Raw genomic sequence first — 26,996 nt, forward strand, 5'->3', positions numbered from 1 at the left:
AAATCTATTTTATAACAGTGATCTTATGTTTGGCTGGGAATGGTTATCTCTATGTTGTGTGAACACAAACTCAATGGGTCAGTGTCACTATCAGGTTAGAGTCACAGTTGTTCTGTGGAGTGTAAAGTGTGTTTATATTTTATATTTTAGGTTCAGGCTGATGAGTTCCTCATGACACTGTCACTGACCATCATAACTGTCATCGACCATCTGCAGAAGAAGCTGGATGGAGCACTTGCTGAAGCTCTTGTTGGGGATGCTCAGAAGTCATACAGCAGTTAAAAGGAGGTCAGGTGCAACGACAGCCAAATTGCATTTGACCAATCACAATCAATGATTTCATGTTCCATGACCAATAACTTGACACGGTTGTATTTTCTCAATTGTTATGTTGTAGTTGGGTAATGTTAGTGACCTGGTAGACGTGAAGACTGCACTGAGCAAACACATGGAGGCGCTGTCTGGGAAAGTGGAGCGTCTCCGCAAAGCCAAACAGACGGGAACCTTAAAATGGGCTGCCTTCAGTGATGGTAAAGTCACTCAAAATGTTTTTCTATCCATTGTCACTTGAAGCTATGACAATGTTAAAGAGCATTGGTTTAAAGTCACTTAAAAAAAAAGTAATTATCTAAATTCTCAAGCAGATGTAGGCGGGAGAAGGTCTCAGGTCGACACAGTGTGTGATTTCCAGAGGTCATACCTTGAGCTGTCATCTGTTTATCAAATCAAATCAAATCAAATTTGATTTGCCACATGCGCCGAATACAAAAGGTGTAGACATTACCGTGAAATGCTTACTTACAGCCCTTAACCAACAATGCATTTATTTTTTAATAAAAAAGTAAAATAAAACAACAACAAAAAAAAAGTGTTGAGAAAAAAAGAGCAGAAGGAAAATAAAATAACAGTAGGGAGGCTATATCCAGGGGGATACCGGTGCAGAGTCAATGTGCGGGGGCACCGGCTAGTTTAGGTAGTTGAGGTAATATGTACATGTGGGTAGAGTTAAAGTGACTCCTTTTAATAATTCAACTGGATGACACCACTAACATCCTCTCTGCCAACCAACAACGATGAAAACGTATTCAAATAATGCACGATATATTTCTCAATAAAGATGAATTCCATAGAATTAGGAATTAGAATACTATTACATCTCAATGATGAATACCATGTATTCTCAAACTCATTTTGATTGTGATACACAATAATTTTATTTTCAACTCATTTAATACCACAGGAGGGCGTTATATAGCTACATATGATTGCACATGCCAGGTCAATTCAGTCTTAATTGATTCAAAGTGGAATACAGAGCCTGCTTTCATTTAATTCCCAACTCAGAAAATGTAGGTCCACTACTTTTTAGAAGAAATGTAAAGGGTAATGTGCAATATTCAATTGTCAATTTCCTGCTACAGAACACTGTTAAAAACACTTAAAATACTACAAACTTAAAATACTCAAACTGAAGCCAAAGACCTTGAGGAGCCCACCTAACTTGATCCGTGTTGTTCCATAAAATTGCCAAGTGTTTCTAATATTTTCTATTGGACACACATCAATTGTAGTCTTTAGTAGTGGGCGTGTTTCTTTTTCTCATTGGTTTGTATTGCTGACAGTCAACAGCTCATTCGTTTTCAGCACCTCCTCTTCTCTCGGCTGACTGGCTCCCCGTGACTTTGCTAGAGAGTGCGTTTACAGTTTTCAGCGCAAGCTACGTTTCTATGTTGCTACCACGACCACAGACAAAAATGCGTTGGACATGGCTACAAACTACAATTCCTGACGAAAGTTGGATCATTTTGATCATGGAGAATCAATTTGAGGGGAACAACAAGCGTTAGTCACCTGGATATAGCTGCAATGCATTCCGTTGACTACTTATTTGAGAAATAGGCGAAACTGCAACTCCTGTCGTGGTGTTTCTATGGAGGCTCACGGGACCATTGCAGTGAGCGAGAGGACCGGCGAAATGTCACCTGTGTAGTGTTGTTGTACACCTTGTAGTAAAGTATTTACCAAGACGAGAGTGTGGAGTACAAACGCCTGGATTCCCATATTCTGCGACGTTGTCAATTTATAAATTGGCCTGTTCAAATGTGAGCAAAAAAGTTATCACGACAGCAGCTGCGCTGTGGGAGGTACCTCGCGAGCAACAAGATGATAAGATCATTGATATTACCTAATTCTTTATCCGGTTTAGTAAGCATTAGTCGATGATAATGAGCTTGTACGTATCAAAGTAATAGGTGGACGTCGCTGTTTACATGTACCTTAAACTATGTGCTGGACTAGCTTCTTTATCTAACTAGGCTACTAAGCCATTCAGACACAGTTTTCCATTAAGTAGTTTAATGAATTTTGAATGACCTCTCACATCGTGTTGTGGAATTTGGAATGACTTTATATCATTGCCGCACACAACTTGGACAAGCGTCTAGCGCTCCAACGCTATTTACTGCAACCCACTCGGGATAGTAGGGTACACGGAGAAATAATTGCGCAGTTTCAGAAGGGAAACGGTATCAATTGGCACCAATTTAAGCTCAGTTGGGTATTTCAACCATGTCCTCGAAAGACAATCCATGTCGGAAATTCCAAGCCAACATTTTCAACAAAAGTAAATGCCAGAATTGCTTTAAACCAAGAGAATCTCATTTATTGAGCGACGAAGATTTAAATCAGGTAAGCAAGTGTTGCCATATGTTTCACAGTCATGGGGTCATGCTCATTGCCGTAGCACCCCCCCGCCCCGCAGCCCACGAGCTTTGTGGGTGCTCCCGGAGGTCGGCCCCCCTCCAGATAGCATTAGACGTCATAAGCCATGAACAAATCATTTAGAATATCAGGAAATTGCCTTTAAAATTGCAACATTTTCTCTCAGCCTCATGGCAAAATGTGTAGAATAGCAGGAAATTAGCTCAGGGATTCTTGAAACTCGGGACAATCCTTGTCCGGCAGGGAAACTGTATTTTTATACTAGAAAAACAAATATTTTGTTTTATTCGGGCTTAACATTTACATTTATTAGAATGTTATAAGTGAAAATATTTGTTTTTGGAATTTTCAAAGTACTTTAAATATGATTTAATATTGCAGCCTGGTCTCATAGACTAGACTACCTACAGTAAATGTAAATCCGGGACACACATTATCAAATCAAATTTTATTGGTCACATACACGTGTTTAGCAGATGTTATTGCGGTTGTAGTGAAATGCTTGTGCTTCTAGCTCCGACAGTGTAGTAATATTTAACAATTTCACAACATATACTCAATACACACAAATCTAAGTAAAGAATTAATTAAAAATATATACATATGGACGAGCGATGTCAGAGCGGCATGGACTAAGATACAGTAGAATAGTATAGAATACAGTATATACAAATTAGATGAGTAATGCAAGATATGTAAACATTATTAAAGTGGCTAGTGTACCATTTCTTAAAGTGGCCAGTGATTTCTAGTCTATGTCTATAGGCAGCTCTAATGTGCTAGAGATGGCTATTTAACAGTCTGATGGCCTTGAGATAGAAGCTGTATTTCAGTCTCTCGGTCCCAGCTTTGATGCACCTGTACTGACCTCGCCTTCTGGATGATAGCGGGGTGAACAGGCAGTGGCTCGGGTGGTTGATGTCCTTGATGATCTTTTTGACCTTCCTGTGACATCTCATGCGGTAGGTGTCCTGGAGGGCGGGTAGTTTGCCCCCGGTAAACTAGTTAGTATGATATGTTACGTTTGGTATGGTTACTTAAGGCATAAACGAAAGTAGGGTGGATGGGTGGGCCAACATTTTAGGCATAAACGAAAGTAGGGTGGATGGGTGGGCCAACATTTTAGTCATTTAGCAGACGCTCTTATCCAGAGCGACTTACAGTTAGTGAGCGCATATATATATATTTTTTTTTCATACTGGTCCCCCGTGGGAAACGAACCCACACCCCTGGCGTTGCAAACGCCATGCTCTACCAACTGAGCTACACGGGACAAACATCTATCAAACATCTAGCAAACCAAAGGTTGCGAGTTCGAATCTCATCACGGACAACATTAGCATTTTAGCTAATTAGCAACTTTTCAACTACTTACTACTTTTTTGGTACTTTGCAACTACTTAGCACGTTAGCTAACCCTTCCCTTAACCCTAACCTCAACCCTTTAACCTAACTCCTGAAATTAACCCTAAACCCTAGCCTAGCTAACGTTAGCCACCTAGCTAGAATTCGGAACATAGCATACGTTTAGCTAATTCGTAACGTATACTACATTTAGGAGGGGGGGGGGGGGGGGTCATGTGGGTATTTATCACTTGTGATTGGCAATTTCAGCAAAGTTCTATTTTCACAATACAGAAAGTGTACATTGTGCAATACAGTTTCCTGTGAGTTAGCCATATGTCAAATAGGCATGGTACAAAGGTTTAGGTTAATTGGACGTAATTAGTTGTTAGCCCCAGGGTATAGGCTATCATCCTTAATTCGTGCACAGATTAGTTTAACTCCCAGACATGAAAGAGCACAATGTTTGGAATGGCACGGACAGTTTTTAAAGAAGTCAACGAGGAGATGCATGCAATTTGGTTAGGCTTGTCAAACACATCGTGGTTGAATGAAAAGCATATTGAATCAAATGTGTTTTATAAAGCCCTTTTTACATCAGCAGATGTCATAAAGTGCTATACAGAAACCCAGCCTAAAACCCCAAACAGCAAGCAATGCAGATGTTGAAACCCCAACTTATTAGGATTTTTCCTATGGTAAGAATAAAATCATTGCTTACCTTGCACATTTTACATTGTTGCCCTCGCTTGTCATAAGAGAACTGGCTAAGGATGGCCTTGGTATAGAATTAAGTTGTTATGTTGGTGAGAAGTGCCTGGTCTTTAACAGGGGAGACACCCTAAACTATATATAATTTTGATCAGAAGACTACAGGAATAGCTGCACAGTGACAGTGCTGATTTTCTCAATGCTGTACAACCATTAGTTTTAGACGTTTGAGAGGTCGTTGGGTCAAATCTAGATATTAACTTTACAGCATATATAGCCATAGCTTTTGGTAAGCTCTTAGACACTGAAACGTCATATTATGACTAAATATGTGATTGATGCACACACACGTTGCATCAACGGAGACACACATACACACACTCTGTCGTGGTCTGCTTGACTTTAGGAGTAGTTTGTCTCTTTTGACTGGAGATACATCTTCAACTGAACACAGCACTACACATCTATTCCACGATATTCACAACAGACTGTCCTCCTTGCATGGATGAAAATAGCTTTGTGGCTGACTCTTACCTAGTGGAGTTCCTGACCCAAAAGGCTATCAAAAGACTGTTCTCATTGTGCTACTAACTGGCAGACTCTAGTCTCGTTAGCCAGGCGTCTCATCATCATCAACACCAAAGGCCAAGCACACATTACATAAGAGATACTTTGTCTCTGTGAATCTCATTCCCAACATATTTTCAGCAAGAGCTTTGGTCATTCCTTTAGTATTTGCCCTCCCCCCTCCCACTCATCCCATCTAGCCCACATTCTCTCAGTGCGGTATTACATAGTCATTACGATGGGGGGGTTGTGAGATGAACGCACCACACAAATGACTGCGTTTAACCATTGAAGGGTAAAGCTGACCTAGATCCGTCTTGCCCATCCCTTCTCAGGAGGATTCAGCATAGGCCCCCCCGTCTGGTCATGTGAGCAGAGATTGCTCTTTATTTTCCTCAAAGCACTACTCTCTCTTTTTCTCTTTTGTTTTTACCTCCTCTCATTTTCTAGAGGCAGGGGGATAACATTCTGTAACATTTCTACATTGTCTTCATCCTCCCTGTCCTCTTCCATCTGTAATACAGTCAGATATCGGCTTAATCGCAATGAACAGACGTTATGCCAGAATGGATTCCCTGCTCTGCCCCAAGATGGTGACTTTATCAATATTTAAGCATATAGACCACAAACTTAAGAGGCTATCTGAACCAAGATGTTGCTAGTGTAAAGAGACTCATAAGTTCCTTTTTGTATGCTTGACCTGTACTATACAGGTAACTGCCAAAATAATGGAAACACTTGAGTAAGTGAGGGATACAAAGTATATTGAAAGCTGGCACTTCCACACCAATTACTGTATATATGAATGGACAAAGCCATTGATCACGTGACCCCATTCATTCCTTTTTAATTTTTTTACCCCATTTTCGTGATATCCAATTGGTAGTTACAGTCTTGTCCCATCGCTGCAACTCCCGTAAGTACTCGGGAGAGGCGAAGGTCGAGAGCCATGTGTCCTCCGAAACACGACCCTGCCAAGCCGCACTGCTTCTTGACACACTGCTCACTTAACCCTAGAAGCCAGCCGCAACAATGTGTCGGAGGAAACACTGTACAACTGGCGACCGTGTCAGCGTGCATGCGCCCGGCCCCCACAAGGAGTCGTAAGAGTGCGATGGGACAAGGACATCCCGGCCGGCCAAACCCTCCCCTAACCCGGACGATGCCGGGCCAATTGTGCGCCGCATCATGGGTCTCCCGGTCACGGCCGGCTGCGACACAGCCCGGGATCGAACCCGGGTCTGTAGTGACGCCTCAAGCACTGAGATGCAGTGCCTTAGTTCAAGGACATACATCTGGTGTATTAGAAGCAATTATTGGTACCATGATTTTCTTCAATATTGTTTTTTTTACACAAAGATTGACCACGAAGATTAAAAACGATGTAAACCATATGCCATGGCCATGTATCTCAGTCACCAGATCTCAACCCAGTTGAACACTTATGGGAGACTAGAGCGGCGCCTGAGACAGCGTTTTACACCACCATCAACAAAACACCAAATGATGGAATTTCTCGTGGGAGAATATTGCCTCATACCTCCAATATAATTCCAGACACTTGTAGAATCTATGCCAAATTGCATTGAAGCTGTTCTGGCTCATGGTGGCCCAACGCCCTATTAAGAGAGTTTATGTTGGTGTTTCCTTTAATTTGGCAGTTACCTGTAGCTAACACTGTTTCGACATTATCTTTCCTTCCATCGCTCCAAGCAGAGAAACACCTAACATTGTAATCAAAGATAAAGTAGCTTTACATTGGATTATAAAAAAACCTTAGCGGGGGGAACTTTTGACTTTTGACCTGACTTGATCTGAGTATATGAAAGTGGGACATTTAGACCTCTCGTCGTCACACTGTCAACGCTGTCACCTTTTTATACTTTTCCATAGCGACATGATGGATTTATGGAGTTATAACTGAGCACTTTCCATAAGCCAATTTGATTGTTTAGGTTTTACGGGAGTAGGTAAGTATAAGTCCTTTCAAACATGCTCAACAAATCTCCAGCAATGGCTATATACACAGCGAGACCAATCCCTTCAGATCAAGTTGGAGCTCAACAGGCTTTAGTAGTGTTGTTGTGTACATAGCCTAGTGAAAACAGATTTTGGCTAACTGCTGCCTGTGAACGAGTTAACTGCTTTTTTTTACGCAGTGAATGAGAATCTCGAGTCTATCTTTTTTGTGAAGAGAACAGATTTTTGTCACACCGCTTCCCTCATCTCCCTTCCTCCTCTGCTTCGTTCCTCACTTTCTTGCCCGCCCACTTAGGGGGATAACAGGGAAAATCACGTGTTTTAAGCTTTTTCCCCCTTCTTTTTAAAAGGCAGTACAGGGCAGCATTGGTGCTCTGGAATGCAGCCAGTTAAAGTGTGTGCAGCCTGAACACTGCTCACACAGCTGGTCCAAACAGCCAGCCAAAGCTTGCAACTTGTACACAATCTATTGAAGCAGACAGCCATTGTGTAGTCAGATTATTCTGGGATATACTTGAGTAATCACCCAGGGCTGGTAATCATGGCCGAATACCGACCGGGCCCCTGACCTCCAGGGGGCCCACATTTGATTTTGTTAGTCATTCTCACTCATGATATTAAGATGTCATAGGTCATTACAAAATGTGTAGAATTGCATTTTTTACAATGGTGAGGGAGTGCCAAGATGGAGGAGCTTGAAAACCCCGTCAGTCATTTAGTGTATATATAAATCATTGGCTGTGACGGTCATGGAATTTTGGATGATGGTTATTGGTCAGCCAAATGACCCCGGTCACTGTAATAACCGTTAGAATTGCAAAAACAACATCTTTGCACATTTTCTCCTCTCCTCTGCTCCTGATTGCATGTGCTGCTGCAGGGAGGTGGATGTTGGCTAAGCAACCGAAGACTCATTTGCTACAACGTCTTGCTTGTTTCAGCAAGGAGCAACAGTTTCATGACGTTGTGGAGTCCATGTTACAGCAGCAACAGACTCAACCGTACGAATGCCCGACTGTCCCGTCTTCAGTCAGCTGTTCCTTCCACAAAAACATAAATATATATATATTTTTTACGGTTATGACGTTTATTTTATTTTCATGGTGGTCTTCATCCATAACTGTCGGTTATACGGTAATTATGCCAGCCCTAATGTGTAGTGTATATACACTATATATACAAAAGTATGTGGACACCCCTTCAAATTAGTGTATAAAATTGAGCACACAGCCATGCAATCTCCATAGACAAACATTGGCAGTGCCTGCCCTGCTAGAGCTGCCCTGGTCAACTGTAAGTGCTGTTATTGTGAAGTGAAAACGTCTAGGAGCAACAACGGCTCAACCGCAAAGTGGTAGGCCTCACAACCTCACAGAATGGGACCGCCGAGTGCTGAAGCACGTAGCACGTAAAAATCGTCTGTCCTTGGTTGCACCACTCACTACCGAGTTCCAAGCCGCCTCTGGAAGCAACGTCAGCACAAGAACTGTTCGTCGGGAGCTTCATAAAATGGGTTTCCATGGCCGAGCAGCCGCACACAAGCCTAAGATCACCATGCGCAATGCCAAGCTTTGACTGGAGTGGTGTAAAGCTCGCCACCATTGGACTCTGGAGCAGTGGAAACACGTTCTCTGGAGTGATAAATCACGCTTCACCATCTGGCAGTCCGACGGATGAATCTGGGTTTGACCGATGCAAGGAGAACTCTACCTGCCCCAATACATAGTGCCAACTGTTTGTCTTGATTGGCCTGCACAGAGCCCTGACCTCAACCCCATCGAACACCTTTGGGATGAATTGGAACGCCGACTGCGAGCCAGACCTAATCGCCCAACATCAGTGCCCAACCTCACTAATGCTCTTGTGGCTGAATGGAAGCAAGTCCCCGCAGCAATGTTCCAACGTCTAGTGGAAAGCCTTCCCAGAAGAGTGGAGGCTGTTATAGCAGCAAAGGGGGGACCAACTCCATATTAATGGCCATGATTTTGGAATGAGATGTTCGACGAGCAGGTGTCCACATACTTTTGGTCATGTAGTGTACATCGGTAATAAACAGTTATAACGCAAGGCTATTTCAGTGTTGTTATGCGGTCTGACGTTACTCTAACTGGAGGCTACGCATGAGTCACCAAGCAGGTGCTCTTATCTAGGGAGTCTTAGTAAATCATTATCTCTCCAATTAATCCTTTTGTTAATGCTTTCTTTAATCCATCTTTAATTGTTTCTTTCCCATCAGGCAAAACCTATATATGGAGGATGGTTGCTCCTGGCTCCAGAAGGAACCAATTTTGGCAATCCCTTGCACAGATCTCGGGTAAGTTAGTTAACCTCTGGTTGGTTTTGACGAAGATATTCTAACCCAGTTGTAACGTTGTTGTCAACTGCATTCAATTGAGATTTCAAAATGTATTGTAGATAAGGCCTTCTAGATTTCGGTCACTCAATCATTTGCTATTGTTATGCAGAAGAAGAAGAAAGGTCACACTTTGTCAAAGCATAGGCCTACAGTAATTAATCTTTATGTCCCCTCTAAAGTTACGAGTTCACAAAGCTATTCTTGCGATGTCGGTCTCTGTAGTCTTGTCTCTGTTCTGCCACTAACAAACAGAAATGAAGAAAACTGGGATTGAGGTTCGCAGAAAGTTAACACTTGTTAGCTTAGCAGGCGAAAATAACTGCAATAATCTTGAATCAGGATGTTTTGACTCGCCTATAAGCCTCTTAAGGCTACCCTAGACTGAGGTTTGGAGCCAGAATGTGACCATTTAGTCACATTTTGCGACCCTTTGACTTGGTTGTGCGAGTAAGAACACAGCGAGTGGGAAGCTTCCTGTGGGTGGCTTGGTGCGCCTTCTAAAAAATCCCCCGTCCAGCTCTTTCTCAGGGGCTAGTGAGCATAATATTGACTCTATCTCTCTGCTGCCGGTGCCTTGGGATAGTGTGGCGGGGGCCTCCTACTGTAAGACTACTTTCCGTGTCAGCTCCGATATGATATGATGTTGGAGCATCCTGAAAGAGGAGGATGGAGGGGGAGTGGGAAAAGTCCCGGTTCTCACATCCCCTGATGGCTTCCATATGGAGGGGGGAGCATCTCTGGAGCCATCGGCCTCAGCCCTGTCAACAGTTCCCACCTCGTGATATCACTCGAGGCACTTTTTTCAGTCGTGTAAATAAACACACATGCTAAATTGGGGTTTGAAATGGTTGGCCCATATGAGAGGTTGATGATGGATGTATGGATCCCTGCTAGATTTGAAGATGGCAGAGCACTCAACTGTAGGCATGGTCAGTCTCATATTGGGTAGGGATGGGGGGAAAAATCGATTTTACAGTGTCGTTCTGTCTATTTATGCATATTTTGGACACTGAATGTTGTCAGATCTTCAACCAAAACCTAATATTTCAACTTTTTTAAATGTATTTAATAAACAAAGTTATTTCCCTGTGTGGAAAAAGTAATTGACTCCTCACACTCAATAACTGGTTGTGCCACCTTTAGCTGCAATGACTGCATCCAAACACTTCTTGTAGTTGTTGATCAGTCTCTCACATCCCTGTGAAGGAATTTTGGCCCACTCTTCCATGCAGAACTGGTTTAACTTGGTTACATTTGTGGGTTTTTGAGTATGAACTGATTGTTTCAGGACCTGCCACAACATCTCAATCGGGTTTAGGTCTGCACTTTGACTAGGCCATTCCATAACTTCTAAATGTGTTGCTTTTGAGCCATTCTGATATAGAGTTGCTTGTGTGTTTTGGATCATTGTCTTGCTGCATGACCCAGCTGCGCTTCAGCTTCAGCTCATGGATGGATGGCCTGACATTCTCTGAAACAGGGCAGAATTCATGGTTCTTTCAATGATGGCAAGTCATCCAGGTCCTGAGGCAGCAAAGCATCCCCAAACCATCACACTACCACCACCATGCTTGACCGTTGGTATGCGGTTCTTACTGTGGAATGCAGTGTTTGGTTTTCGCCAGACGTAACGGGACCCATTGTCCAAAAAGTTCCACTTTTGACTAATCTGTTCATAGAACATTCTTCCAGGAGGCTTCACAATCATCCAGGTGCTTCCAGGGGCTTTTTTTAGCAAACTTGAGTCGGCTTTTTGGATGACATGGGTCCCGTTATGTCTGACGAAAGCCAAACACTGCATTCAGTGGTCCCTTCTGAGCCTTATATATTACAGTTTTAATGGCCTCTGAATGAGTATGATAGTCCTGTAACTCAGGCTCTGCTGAGGACGCCTATCAGCAGCCCTATTCGGGGCCCCCGATGCCCCGTAGATCACAAAGCACTTCCTCATCTTTTATTGATGGTTCTCAGCAGAAAACAAGGGGCCCGAAACTTAACACCTGGGCAAAACTGTGCATTATGAAAGGAGGGGTTGGTGATAGATGGCTAATATAGAGTGTGTTAAAGTGGGAAAACATATAGCCTACCATTTGTCATATTCACTAAAAGGAGTCATTTTGCGCTAGTTTCGCCCTAAGGCATCTTTGCATACTTTCTAATACCTGGAACTCCACTAGTGCCTTCAAGGGGAAAAAGAGGGAAAGAGATGATTGTGTTTTTGTCTTGTGACGAATCGTCTCCTCATCAAACAAACATGGACAACGTGGTTGTAGAGTTTACACTTGGAGGACACTTTGGTGTTGGAGGGATTAGCTACAGGGCATAGAGTGTATGCTAGAATGCTGGATGTTTCTGTTTTGGCTAGGGCATATTTTCATCAGGTGGTAGCGGAGGTTCCTGTTAGCGCCAGAAATGTATCCTGGTGAACAAAGTGGGATATTTGCTTGTCGCTCAGCGATCATGTCTAGGTGGTTTGCTTAAGTCAACCTCCCCGCTGTTACAGAGTTGGAGGCATTTCCTTTCTCTCTCATCTGTCTCTCTCTTCCTTCATCTCCCTCACTTCATCTCTCTATGTATTTAAGTGACACATATATGTCCAGGATGTAGTACAACAGTCTGTCATTTTAAAATGTTGCGAAGCCAACACAGTGGATACCGAATGGTAAACTTTACCCGTGTGTGTGGCTCGTGTCTGCATGTTGGGGTAATAGTGTTGGCTCAGTCCTTGCTTTGGGATCTAGGGCACACTGACTCACTAAATCATCTGCAGCAATGTCCCTGAAAAAAGAGCTATGAAAACGCAATGCCTGCTGAGGACTTTTCAGTGTTGTTGGGCGTGGGGATTCTTCTGAGTGATCCCTGTTTATAGTATAGCCACTATAGGTTCACACAGTCATAGGCTAACTCCCTACACATACAGTATGTGTTCTGTGGTCATTGAAAAACCAACCATGCCTGGATACCACCACTTTCATAAACGACATTGTGCTTAACATTCAGCTACAATGCTTTTACCTAAATCAATGGGACAGTTTTAGTCATATCATAGCATAGGATGTAGCCTTAGTTGCCCTATCAGATGTCACTGTAACTAGCATCTCTCCATTTCCCTCTCTCTCTACAGAAATGGCAGAGGAGGTTCTTCATCCTGTACGAACACGGATTACTCCGCTACGCCCTGGATGAGATGGTGAGTGAACTTCCCCGTTAAGCATGGAGAAGACCGACCGCACAAAGTTTTATGATGTCCGTAGTTTATTAGCGAGTTCCTTCTGCATGATGGCAGTTTTACGACTGGAGATGTTTACGCCCAGTTTAGACATGAAAACAGTCTAAATGTTGTGTGTGCATGTGTGTGTGTTGTCAGTCAAGTTTTCCGGCATGTGTAAGCGGAGTGTTGGGATTCTGGCACTCGCCTGAGGCATACCTGTGTGTCTGAGGTGGGCCCGGTGCCACAGGGCTGGGTTGTCAACTCTGTAAACAGAGCACACTGTCCCGCTGGGGCTAGCATAGCATCACGCTAACATGCTAATTCGTAGCGAACTAGCTCAATGGTTTGAAAGGAATGAGGTGACACCAGATGTCACAGATAAGTAAGGTGCACAGTGTGTTTGTGTGTGTTTGTTTTAAGGTGCAAACAGTCCTGTGCAACCGACCGTGGCAACTTCCCACCTGAGACATAAAAGCCCATTTTGAGGCCGTTCTGTTTGTTATCAGTGTCACTGTTGGAGACTCTGTACGCACCTACTACCTTCCCTACCAACACATGATGTTCTGACAACGTTACAGGTTGTAAGAAGGTTGGTCATGGTGACATTACAACGTTGCAACGTTAAGACAATGTTGCCACAAAGTCGTAATTGTTTCTCTAAAGTAAATAGAGTAAAGTTGAGGTACACTACACATATTTAACACTGTCCTCTTAGTGCCAGCAGTTTAGCAATTCATATGAGGAGTGGAGAGAGTGGGCAGGCAGTGTATTGATTGGCCCGTATTCCTCTTATCCAACTGCTTGGAAAAATAGGCTCTTTTATTATTTTTTTGGAACGAGAGGTGAAATCCGCATCGGGATGAAAGAGCACTTGGCTCAATGCTGTTGACTCATTCTCTCTGCGGTGTTCGTTGGTGAGAGATGCTGAGTGCCCTTATGTAAGCGAGGCAGTGGGAAGAGGCCATTTCAGCTGTGTGTGTGTGTGCGTGCATGTTGGCGGTGATGCTATTGGTATGTGGGTGGAAAACGCATCCCTCAACTCGAAGGGGTCATCAAAAAAAAAGAATCCCTGATCTATAGAGACCTCTTACGTACATGCTAATGCATGCATTTATCCGTGTGTAGGAAAGGAACAGGACAGTACGTGTCACGTTGATCATCCTCTTACCTGGTGAAGCGTACCTGAGAGTTGGTGAAATGAAATATTTCGGACTCATGAGTCAAACATGCAGTGGCGTTCAAATGAGCGTGCAGTCTGAAGGAGGGATTCGAGCGAGGGGACAAATAAAGAATACATAGAGAGGAGAGGGAGGAGGAGAAGGAAGAGGAAAGAAAGTGGAGGATGTCTCCCACTCGCCCTCCCTTTCCCTTCCTCCTCGGTTAGTGTCACCTTTCATCTGCCGTCTGAAAGGAGGATCAAAGTAGGAGGTGGAGAGCTGCAGAGATTGAGTGCTCTAAATATAGATCTGTGAAATGTAGAACAAGTGATGATGAATACATCATGTTTGAATAATTGTTGGGCCATTTTAATAAGCGGCTGCTAATTGAGCTAAATAGCTCCTGTATCTGGCACCAGCAGCTAGGCCTTTGGTGAAACCAATGCAGTTGAATTAGAGCGCGAATTGCTCAAATATCCTATATTGTACTCTCTTGTTGGATTAGGGTAGGGCTTCTGAACTTGGGGTGTGTGTACCCTCGGGTGCTAGGCCTATCCACAGGGGGTATTTGGGAAGACTCATAGGAACATAGGCCTACTGGTAAAATGCACGAGGGGGTACTTCAGGGGTATTCCAGGCAGAGCAAAATGTGAATGGGGGTACAGTAACCAAAAATGGTTGAGAACCACTGGCCTAAATCACATGTACGTATGTGGTAGAGGCGAGTTGAGTACCATCCCTAAGAATTATTGCGCTGTGTAGAATAAGGTGTGTGTATTCGCGTGTATTCGCGTGTCTGTTTCCCCCTGGTGGTGAGTGATGTATCCCCAGGACATAATGAGAGGGCAGGGATGGATGGAGGCCTCGGTGGGCTGCTGAGACCACACTCCTCCTCCTTCTCTTCCTCAACATATCAAATATACCCTCCGCCACCAAGCCTCCACAAACACTCAACAACATACATGCACTACATTAGAGGAACATGCAACACTGCGCACAACAACACTCAACACTAGGCACACACGTCTAACCACAACACAAGGGCATGGGCAATGATATCATGCAACATAAACACACGCCATACGTAGGACAATGACATATACAGTAACGTACTTTAACACAAGGAAAACACAATCTCTCATTAGACTTTTGAGAAATGGGAACGATAAAAAGCATGACGTCTCGTCGAAAACCATGAAACCCAGGGCCTGTAGCCACATCAGAGGCCCACCAGAGAGCACAGGGTTGGGTTTAGGAGATGAGAAGGTTGCCCCTGTGTGTATTTTTTCCGGGACCTCTAGTTTTTATGGCTCTGGTGCCCTGCACGGCTCTAAACAGGCCCAGATGGGCTGCGGTCCCAACCCGCAGGATGTGGCATCGCCCTGGGGGGGGGGTTAGCTGGGTCTGGGAGAGATCACACACTCCCACTGGGCGTTTTTGGGGTCGCCCTACACTGCTCCAGGGGTGAACAGTGAACGCCCAGTGAGACTCCACCACCATTTTAGACCAAGGAGGGGAAGAGTGGCTTTGAAGAGAGGTTATCAGAGGGAGAGTGTGTGTGTGTGTAGAAGTAGAGAGGGAAGATATACCTATAGAGAGAACGTGTGGGTAGATGGAGAGAGTGGGAGGAGATACCAGAGAGAGAGAAAGTGTGTGTGTGTGTGTGGGTGGATGGATGGAGAGTAGGAAGAGTTACTAGAAAGAAAGGATCAGTAGATGGAAAGGGAGGGTAGAAAGAGATGGAGGGAGTGAAACGTGTCTGCCTATATCGAACATGTGCAGCCATGCTAGTGTATGACATGATGGGCTTTGAGCTTTAGTGCTGGGTTTTTCTTAGCATAGGTCTCGAAACAACTAACATTTATAAGTACATATACAAAAGGAATCGGTAAACTTGCCACTGTATGTTAAAGATTTCATCCTTGTCACAAATGAAAGATATGAATTCGATTTAACATATGAATGAAAGCACCAATCGTGGAACATACAGTATTGACACGTTTTGCAAGGGCTGGCTGAAGTGAAGTCGTGTTGCCTTGGCAACCCCTTTTTTGTTTCTTTGTTCAACAGCGCGTTAAATGGATGTTTGACCATGGCGTGGGTGACATGTAGGCTACCAGAGTTGACTTTTGTTATCTTTTGTTAAAAGGACTAGCTGTTTTTGCAATCCTAAAGCGGCTCAAGAATGTGGTGTGAGTGCGCGTGCGAGTCATGTGTGAGCGCTTGTGTAGGACAAAGAGTGCTTGACTGCAGAGAGTGTGTCAGGAATAAGTGTTGCTGGTTCAGAAGTGTCTCGCCATGCTTCAGACAGTAGACGCGGTCACCTGAAGGGGAGTCAAGAGATGAGTAAGCAGTTCTAAAGGAACATAATGTCATGTTTGCTGAACTTATTTCCACAAAGAATATGGCTTTCACTTTTGCACGGAACATGTTGTGGTGTGTATTATGCTTACACACCACAACATGACTGCATGAGAGAAACATGTATCACACACACACACACACACACACACACACACACACACACACACACACACACACACACACACACACACACACACACACACACAATCCCTTATCACACCTCGGACAAAGCAGGTGCGGTGTGGAAATGTTTCACCTCCGCGGGAGACTCTGGACAACGTCACCAGCGTACAGCTCGACACCCACTCTCTAAAATGGACACGGCAACACCTAGCTCCTATTGACCCCTCTGTGACTTGGTTTAAACACACAGCTCAACACCTACACTTCAACAGCCACTGTGACGTGGATTAAAATAGGTTTGGTATGCATGTTAGTATTCATGCTAAACACACCCACTAACTCATTGACATGAGGTGGAGAATCTGAATCAGGTTGGACATCGTTTTGTCTTGCTGCTGTTTTGGTGTTTTTTCCAGACGCTGTCAAATTACATCTATGAATGTTATCATATTAGGTTACCCTTTTCCTGACAGTGTTTCAGCTTTTGTATCCTGTTAGGGTAGGCCAGATTCTGCTGCTGTATTGAAAACCATGAATTAGAGCTAGGATTGATTTATGTTGATTTGCTATCATTATTTCTGCTTTGGCAGTGCCTTTAAGTTAATATGACATGCTGTCTGTTGGGCATGTTGTGTTTATATTGGCATGTAGCCTAAGTAACTTTGATCAATGATCGTCTCACCTTTCCCTTGTTCTCACTGGTTCTGTCACGGCAGCTCTTTAGAGACGTAGCCCTTAGCATCCCGAGGCAAGTAGTCTTATGTAAGTCTTCTAGTGTGAATTATGTAAGTGTGTTGACACCCACCGGTGAAACCTCCTTACCTATCGTGTTGTGGTACACAAAGTTTGGTTTGACCCGTTTCTTTCTGACGTGGCTGATGAGGGATAAGGGACTGTGTGGTTGGTCAGAGCAGAGGCAGATCTGATTCTACACAAAGGCCATGGAGGCACAACTAAATGCCGTTAAGTCTCACTGGGACAAACCGAACACGCATTAGAGCCGCTATCGCATCGCACAGTACCTTCTTGAATTGTACTTACTTTTTAATTGCTGGCATTTGGCCTTCTTTCCCTCTTTTTACAGCTTGTTTGCTTGAACGCACCGCTACAGGCTTTGTGTAAGACCCCAGTCTGGGTTTGCCTTGGCCAAAGATTTGGCTAAAGATTTGTCCGCTTGCCACATGTGAGACGAGATTGTGACACACTGGAACGTGCAAGGCCCCACCCCCCAACCCCAACATTAAACTGCGAGCTATTTTTAACTGGCTCCAAAAAGCCTTTTGTCTTTTGCCTGGTCATGTGGATACAGGGACAAGGAGTGCTGCAGTGTTGTTGCCCCCAGGCGATCTGTGGTGGGACATAACTGGAAGCCCATTCCCCCCTCAATTAGAGCTGCTCGCTCCCAGAAGGCTTTCGAAACACTGCAGCCAGCCATGGGAAAGAGGGGACATGCGGAGGAGGGAAAGGGCGAGGGATGGATTGAAAGACGTGGTGATGGTGTAGGAATGGGAGTAGATTGAGAGGGATTTGGGTACTTGGGGATGGAAGGAGGGATGGGGGTGTGTGTGTGTGTGTGTGTGTGTGTGTGTGGGAGAGAAAGGAGGGATTTAGAAATAGAAGGGAGGAAAAGCGACCGAAAAAGAAGAGTTGGGAAGTGGATTACAAGTCAGACCGTCTATAAGACTGTGTAAGACTAGACCCGAGTGGTGTTCTCTGCTAGTTTGTTTACAGACCGCATCAAGGCTTGTTTTGGACTGGGAAGATTGGGTGCGTGAGAGTGCTTTTTAACCCCTGCCCTTCCTTCCCCCTGGCTCCAGTAGGAACTGATCTTCTGGAATGTAAACAGCCGTGGCTTACAGTGGGGTCACTGTTCCCGACGTACAAAGCCGCAAAACCATGGGAATACCCATTCACTGGGCCTCTAATCGCCTAGGTCCATACAGTTTGCTCCCGAACCTCCACACAATCACTTAGCCCTGCCACAGATCCCAAGGCAGAAAGCTATTGTCTCATACAATGGCAAATTATGTTTTGTAAATATGCCATATTTTTTGTTTGAATGCTCCCATGCGTTAAGCTCAGCCATTAGTGGAAAGCCAGATCAGTGACATAATATGCTAAATAAAACCGAAACGAAGTTTGCGGTCTTTTTTCTTGTGATAAAGGTTGTTTGTTTTGAATGTTATCCAGAAGTTATTTTGATAACGTACAAAGTTAGTTATTCAAGGGTTACTCAACAAACCTGTGCGCTAAAGAGGCCTATTGTGCCCTGACTGCCATTTTTGCAGATAGAAACTGGGAAATGTGGGTAAAGAGACCCAAGGTTGAGCAGCCTTGAAGAGAGTCATAGATGTATGCTGCTAGTGCCAGTGCCCCACACAGTATAGTCCTATATACTGCCACACACACAACATACACACACACACCTACTTCCTGTGGGTGCTTTCACACTATTTGTCACTCCACTACCCTCTTCCTGTCTCTCTTTTTCCATCTGTTTAAATCTCTGCTCTCCAGTCTTTCTGGCCTGGCTTTAGTCAACAGGCATCCCAGATATGACAGATAAAGATCTAATCTGTCCCAGTGGTTCACTTTTTGGATACTTTCATTTACATTTTACATTTTAGTCATTTAGCAGACGCTCTTATCCAGAGCGACTTTACACTTTAGTCAAAGCAGCGAGGCTCAGCACTGCTTTCTAGACTGTACCGCACTGTAGGCCTACTATCCGTCGGCTAGGCTAACACTGGCTGTCTGCTAAATAACAATGGTAAGGTTCTTGCCGCCAGTCTTTTAGCCCCTTACAGAGAAATTACTGTTCCCCCTATTCATATCTCAATGACTCCAGCAGAGGTTTAGAGTAGCTTGTAATGTGGCATTGTTATGCTAACGCAATGCTAATATGCTAACGTTGCTACATGCTAAACGTTGCTATGCTAATGCTGTGGCTCATACGGAGACTATTTCTACCAGATGCTTTGAAGAGAGTAGTTCCTAAAATAAATTGACACCCTACCTTCTAAAAAAATAATGACTTCCCAAATTACAATGACTAAACAACATTGATTTCCAGTGGCCAACTCAAATCCACACACAAACAGTCCTCCCAGTTTACAGACTGTGTGTGGTGCCTAAACTGTTTGGGATTTGTGTGTGTGATCTCTTCCTTCTACTTCACGTGAGGGAACCTATGGAGGCAATATTGTAGATGTCTGGTTAAGTGGTTCGTTGATTTCACAGTATTGTATTCTCTTGCAAGGTTCCTCAGTCTTTACCTCCAGTTAGGTAGGCTGTCAGGCACTGGACAGAATCACTCAACGTTGGGACAGTATATCTCTCAGCACCTCTGGTGTTTTTGTATGTTATAAGATGGCGCTGCAGTGGATAGAAGCCGTTTTACGTGCTCCTGACCAATTTTACTATTTTGTGTTTTTTTTTACGCTGATTGTAGCTTTTTTTGTACATAATGTCTCTGCCATCATTTCCTATGAACAAATACAGCTTCTGGACATCAGAAGAGCTACTTCCCCCCCCCCCCATCCCCACAGTGACCATACGTACATATCCCAACCAGAAGCCATGGATTAGATGCAACCGGTGCACTGAGCTAAAGGCCAGCGCTGCCTCTTTCAAGGAGCGGGATACTAATCTGGACGCTTATAAGAAATCCCGCTAAGACATCCAACGAGCCATCAAACAGGCAAAGCGTCAATACAGGACTAAGATCGAATCCTACTCTGACGATCGTCGAATGTGTCAGGTCTTGCAAACTATCACTGACTACAAAGGGAAACCCAACCGCGAGCTGCCCAGTGACACAAGCCTACCAGATGAGCTAAATGCTTTCTATGCTCGCTTTGAGGCAAGCAACACTGAACCATGCATAAGAGCACCAGAATTTCCATAAATGTTACATTTACATCATTTAGCAGACGCTCTTATCCAGAGCGACTTACAAATTGGTGCATTCAACTTATGATAGCCGGTGGGGGAAGAAGGATTACTTTATACTATTCCAGGTATTCCTTAAAGAGGTAGGGTTTCAAGTGTCTCCGGAAGGTGGTCAGTGACTCCGCTGTCATGGCGTCGTGGGGGAGCGTGTTCCACCATGGGGATGCCAGAGCAGCGAATAGCTTTGACTGGGCTGAGCGGGAACTGTGCTTCCGTAGACGTAGGGGAGCTAGCAGGCCAGAGGTGGATGAACGTAGTGCCCTCGTTTGGGTGTAGGGTCTGATCAGAGCCTGAAGGTAAGGAGGTGCCGTTCCCCTCACAGCTCCATAGGCAAGCACCATGGTCTTGTTGTAGATGCAAGCCTCAACTGGAAGCCAGTGGAGTGTGCAGAGGAGCGGGGTGACATGAGAGAACTTGGGAAGGTTGAACACCAGACGGGCTGCAGCGTTCTGGATAAGTTGTAGGGGTTTAATGGCACAGGCAGGGATCCCAGCCAAAAGCGAGTTGCAGTAATCCAGACGGGAGATGACAAGTGCCTGGATTTGGACCTGTGCCGCTTTCTGTGTAAGGTAGGGTCGTACTCTGCGAATGTTGTAGAGCATGAACCTGCAGGATCGGGTCACCGCTTTGATGTTAGCGGAGAACGACAGGGTGTTGTCCAGGGTCACGCCAAGGTTCTTTGTACTCTGGGAGGAGGACACAATGGAGTTGTCAACCGTGATGGCGAGATCATGGAGCGGGCGGGCAGTCCTTCCCCGGGAGCAAGAGCAGCTCCGTCTTGCCGAGGTTCAGCTTGAGGTGGTGATCCGACATCCACACTGATATGTCTGCCAGACATGCAGAGATGCGATTCGCCACCTGGTTATCAGAAGGGGGGAAAGGAGAAAATTAATTGTGTGTCGTCTGCGTAGCAATGATAGGAGAGACCATGTGAGGATATGACAGAGCCAAGTGACGGTGTATAGAGAGAATAGGAGAGGGCCTAGAACTGAGCCCTGGGGGACACCAGTGGTGAGAGCACGTGGTGCGGAGAAAGATTCTCGCCATGCCACCTGGTAGGAGCGACCTGTCAGGTAGGACGCAATCCATACCTTTCTCTCTGTAGCCGATGTGAGTAAGACCTTTTTTATAAAGGTTAACAGACAGATTACCAGGACTAGGGCTGTTGCGGTGACCGTATCACCACCACACCGGCAGTCATGAGTCATAACTGCAGTAAAATTCTATGTGACCGTTGAGTCATGGTAATCTCCTTTTATGCACTCTGGACAGGCATTAGTAGTACCCAACTCGCTAACGATCATCTGGTCGCTAATGGGCTGGTACTCAGGGCTCTATTGTCCCTCTAACCACTCAGAGATCACTGCAAATCACATTAAACACTTATCATCAAAATAGTATGTGCTCTTAAAACTCACCTCACTGTGATTGATCAATTTGAATAAAATAAGTTCAACAACAGGTTGAAACTAAATAGAAAACATGATCATTGTGGATGTTTCAAAACCTGAATTAAAATGATTATGCTGTTATACAATACATAGCCTACCACATATTACACAAGGTAGAAAACATGCTGATTTAAGATATCTTTGGTACATAATTGGTCTAGCCTAAATTAAACATTCAGATTTAGCCTACAATTATAGTGAATTTGTATTTGGTTTTGAATAGCCTAGTAATAGTAAATGTTTTATATTTTCATAATTAATAGGCTGATTCATTACCTTTAGATACAGAGTTTCCATCTCCTCCCCTCTCTCCTTCATTACTTTCTCCAGCGTGCAGAGAGAGGGGCGGTCAACAGTTTAATGAAATGTGTTTCTTTGTGAACATGTTACTATCAATGTTCCCGAACAGATTTCACTTGGTTTCCCAAATTAAGCACTGGGTAGCTGCATGAACAGGGTTGGAGAGCCCATGGCATATAGAGTTTGGGCGGAATATCACCTGTCGCGCAGCGAAATTACCGGAGTAGCCACCTGACATGAGTGAAAAACTAACGGCGGGAAAGTGGCCTCCATTCGCTATTCCAGTGCATACGGATGACATGTCTTTTTTGTCTTGCCCATTTCATAATGGGCCATTCTAAATCGACACTAATTTGACATATTAGTAAAGTCAAGATTAAATTGAGAATAGTCTGATGGTTGTTGTTACGTTACAACCTTATTCTAAAATGGATTAAATGAAATGTTTTCCTCATCAATCTACACACAATACCTCATAATGACGAAGCAAAAACAGGTTTTTAGAAATGTTAGTAAATTTATGAATGCAAAAAAAACAGATACCTTATTTACATAAGTATTCAGACCCTTTGCTATGAGACTTTAAATTGAGCTCAGGTGCATCCTGTTTCCATTGATCATCCTTGATGTTTATACAACTTGATTGGAGTCCACCTGTGGTAAATTCAATTGATTGGACATGATTTGGAAAGGCACACACCTGTCTATATAAGGTCCCACAGTTGACAGTGCATGTCAGAGCAAAAACCAAGCCATGAGGTCGAAGGAATTGTCCGTAGAACTCAGAGACAGTATTGTGTCGAGGCACAGATCTGGGGAAGGGTACCAAAAAACTAGGCAAGTCAGTTAAGAACAAATTCTTATTTACAATGACGGTACTGGGAGACCAGTCAGGATCGAGGGAAAGATGAACGGCGTAATGTACAAAGATCCTTGATAACCTGTTCCAGGGCGCTCAGGACCTCCGACTGGGGCGTTCACAGCCAAGACAACACAGGAGTGGCTTCGGGACAAGTCTCTGAATGTCCTTGAGTGGCCCAGCCAGAGCCCGGACTTGAACCCGATCTAACATCTCCGGAGAGACCTGAAAATAGCTGTGCAGAGACACTCCCCTTCCAACCTGACAGAGCTTGAGAGGATCTGCAGAGAAGAATGGGAGAAACTCCCCAAATACAGGTGTGCCAAGCTTGTAGCGTAATACCCAAGAAGACTCTAGGTTGTATTCGCTGCCAAAGGTGCTTCAACAAAGTACTGAGTAAAGGGTCTGAATACTTATGTAAATGTGACATTTCATTATTTATTTTTTGTAATACATTTGCACAAATATCTAAAAACCTGTTTTTGCTTTGTCATTATGGGGTGTTGTGTGTAGATTGATGAGAAAAACAATTGAATCAATTTTAGAATAAGGCTGTAAAGTAACAAAATTTGGAAAAAGGGAAGATGTCTGAATACTTTCCGAATGCGCTGTATGTACATATCTACCCCAATTACCATGTACCCCTGCATCAACTCGGTACTGGTACCCCGTGTATATAGCCAAGTTAAAGTTACTCATTGTGTACTTATTCCTCGTGTTATTATTTTTCTCGCTGCATTGTTGGGAATGGGCCTGTAAGTAAGCATTTCACTGTTAGTCTACACCTGTTGTTTATGAAGCATGTGACAAATTAAATTTGATTTGATGAGTGAGGAACAAATCTTGAACAGGTTCCTTTATATGGCACTTTTTTTTCACCCTCTTCCTTTCTCTCACTCTTTCTTTTTAATGATTTCCAACCATTCATGGTGCAGAGAAAGCCTGTCTCTGGGAGGCTTTGGCTGGATGAGTGTATACTCTCTCTCTCACTTAATTTTTACTTTCCCATTACAATCTCTCTCTCTCTCTCTCTCTCTCTCTGTCTCTCTCTCTCTCTCTGTCTCTCTGTCTCTCTCTCTCTCTGTCTCTCTCTCTCTCTCTCTCTCTCTCTCTCTCTCTCTTTCTGTCCCCTACCCTCCCTCTCTCACTGACTTTCACTCTTTCTCTGTCTGTCACTCTCTCCCTCTCCCCTGTGCCAATAAATCGTTTGAGATGGGAGCCAACAGTGTTGTTTAACTTCTTTCTCCCCTGAACCCCCTCGTCCGACCCCTATAAAGACAAAATGGTCTGACTGACTGCTCGCTCAGTTTGCTCCAAACACTAGACCAGGACACCGACAAAAGGTTTCATTTGAAGCCTCGGGGCGAAGAGTTTAGCCAACTCTGAGACAAGCGTCTAATAAAGCGAAAGACTGAGGGAGGGGCTAGCTGGAATGAGAGGGGACGGGACATTTTCCTCTCAGGACTTGTGTGGCGGCGTTCATGAGTGACACACACACACACACACGATGCTGTATCTCAGTCCAGAGTCTGTTTGTCTAGAGGTCATAGCCCAGCGCTGCCAGTGGCCTGCTGTGAGTGACTGCTTCTAGCGCTGCCTCTATTTGGGCACAAAATGCTTCAACACGTAAGTCACCATACGAGGAAGTTACTTTCCAACAAATGCGTTGATATAGCTACAAGACAGTAGCACGTTCATGCATACAGAAACGGCATACATGGCAACCTGGTGATTGAGGGTTCTACCATATTTTTTGACGGTATGGCGGTATTTGACTGTTTTATGCTTCTGAATATAATAGTGATGAGGAAAAATCTATACAGTTACATATCGCAATCTTATTCTGGACAATGTTATATTGTTACTTTGACTCCAACTATTGATTTGTTAAAAAATAAAAATAAACATAGCGTTTGCAAATGCTAGTCAGCTCAGCTGTACCTGCGCCAGAACTCTGGTATGATTCATCCTACAGCTTGTTCTCCATCTTCTTTTTAAATAGTAAGCCAGTATGTTTTCAACACTTTTATATCCATGACTGATCAATACACATTTTCTCATGATATCTCTTGATCTCTCATGATCTCTCTTTCTGTGAGCAATATGTTTTGAACTCTCATTCAATTCGCAGGATCGAATCACAGTACCTATAGAATCGTGAGAATCTCAATACATATCGTATCAGCACGTAAGTATCGTGAGGTTCCTGGCAATTCCCAGCCCTAGTGAATAATACAAGTTCTAAATATGTTTTATGAGTAGTGCATGACCCTAGATGGCAACAAACAAATTCGAAGTGGTTTTAATGGGCGGATTATTTTATATTCAACCAAACTATTCCAATTTGTAGAACTTTTCATTTCTTTAACACTGTATCAACATATCTTTATAGACAATATTGTAGGCTGGTATTGACGATATATAGCCCAGCCCTACTACCCAGGGTATTTTACGGGTCGTCATATGTCAGCCTTAAACTGCAGCTGAGCGTCTCCGAGAGTGACGGGTGCAGGTGTGTTGTCTGACCTCTTGACCTCTCACCTTGGCTTTAACGGGCTGCTAACCCGGCCATCTGTTGAGGTCAAGTCACTGCAGAGCCCAGGGTGGAAGCTGGAGGCTTTGACATTAGTTTGTTTTGACCAGGACAGGTCATATAGATATTATTAGGACTGCTGGAGTACAATAGTTGAATTGAATTGGCTGATAACCTTTAGTAGGCATAGGCCTATGTTCTATCCAACATTTAGAATTGATAACCTAGATAACGATTTGTTACTTTTTGACATGGATTGAGTCATTTCTTTAAGACTAAGTTCCCCGACCACAACTTTCAAAGTCTTTTTATAGCTATTTTTTGTTCTTTCACCCCATTTTATGCATAGTGCCAAGTCATAAAAAGCCACACGACCCCATACGGCGGTTCCTTGGCCAACCGACAGTCTCATTGTTGTTGGGTGAGACTCGCTCTTTAATAACCCACTCCAGCTTCCTCAGGACCTAGCCCAGCATTCCCACTGCCGACGGCCACGGCTTGGCACCTCTCCAGGGCACAACCTAATCAGCTTACCGCTACCTCCCTCCCTCTGCTCTGCTCCCTCTCCACTCCCTCCTCTGTTATTTTGTTTTTCAACTCCTTCATTTACCCCCCCCCCCCCCCCTGCATAGCACAGCACACTCTCTCCTTAGGGTAGTGCACTGGGAACAACAGGCTAATGGCTAATGGCTAGGCACAGGCCTGCAGAACACTGTTAGCTAGGCACAGACCTGAAAAACATAACTGTTACAGCAGGCTAATGGCTAACTGCGACGTACAAGGCTGCGTAAAAGCAGGCTGAAGGCTAACTGCTATGCTGAACACAGGCCTACAGAACACTGTTACAGCCCTGTTGAGGAATGTTTCGCCCTAGTACCAGGGTGTCAAACAGAGATCCTAGAGTTCCTAGAAGAGCACATGTGGGTGAATGTGTTCACTAGCCTGGCTTGTCTTAATTACTTTATCAGCTCTGGTTGTGATTTGAGTCGAGTTAATAGTTGGACATTTGCCCAGAGATTTCCACTAAAGACTCATTATTTGAGGCCTGACTGCACTTGTTAGGTTATTGCTTGACTGGTTGTAAATAGTAGACGTGAGCTAGCAGGGGAACTATGAAGATTGGGATTTGTACGAACATGAAACTCATGTGTAGTAGCAGTGTGTCCTCTGTTTAAGCACTGGAAATGAGAGCATGGAAATCAACGAATGGCCCTCTTTTACATAATAATTTATTCCATTTTTACGCCGCTATTCATTACATAAAGAATCTCAAAGCGCTTTAATAAAGCAACAAAAAGACAAGCAATTTTTAAAAACATCATTCATAAGATGGAAGGTAATCAAATCACATTTTATTTGTCACATGCA

General features: G+C 44.0%; 1 protein-coding gene across 2 annotated transcripts in view; it reads left to right on the plus strand.

Moving 5' to 3' along the window:
* Positions 1–1,690: 1,690 nt before the first annotated feature.
* Positions 1,691–26,996, plus strand: part of LOC311099256 (myosin phosphatase Rho interacting protein) — an 83,731-nt gene continuing 58,425 nt past the window's right edge. The window contains exons 1-3 of one of the 2 annotated variants that reach the window (XM_084139951.1): positions 1,691–2,688; positions 9,560–9,637; positions 12,804–12,869. In XM_084139951.1, the coding sequence (XP_083996077.1) occupies positions 2,569–2,688; positions 9,560–9,637; positions 12,804–12,869 (264 nt within the window). In that variant the 5' untranslated portion in view covers positions 1,691–2,568. Of the gene's footprint in view, positions 2,689–9,559; positions 9,638–12,803; positions 12,870–24,650; positions 24,722–26,996 lie in introns of those variants that run through there. The other variant, XM_084139952.1, reaches the window with a different exon arrangement.

This window comes from Coregonus lavaretus (assembly GCF_964263955.1).
Source record: "Coregonus lavaretus genome assembly, chromosome: 1".
NCBI lineage: Eukaryota > Metazoa > Chordata > Actinopteri > Salmoniformes > Salmonidae > Coregonus > Coregonus lavaretus.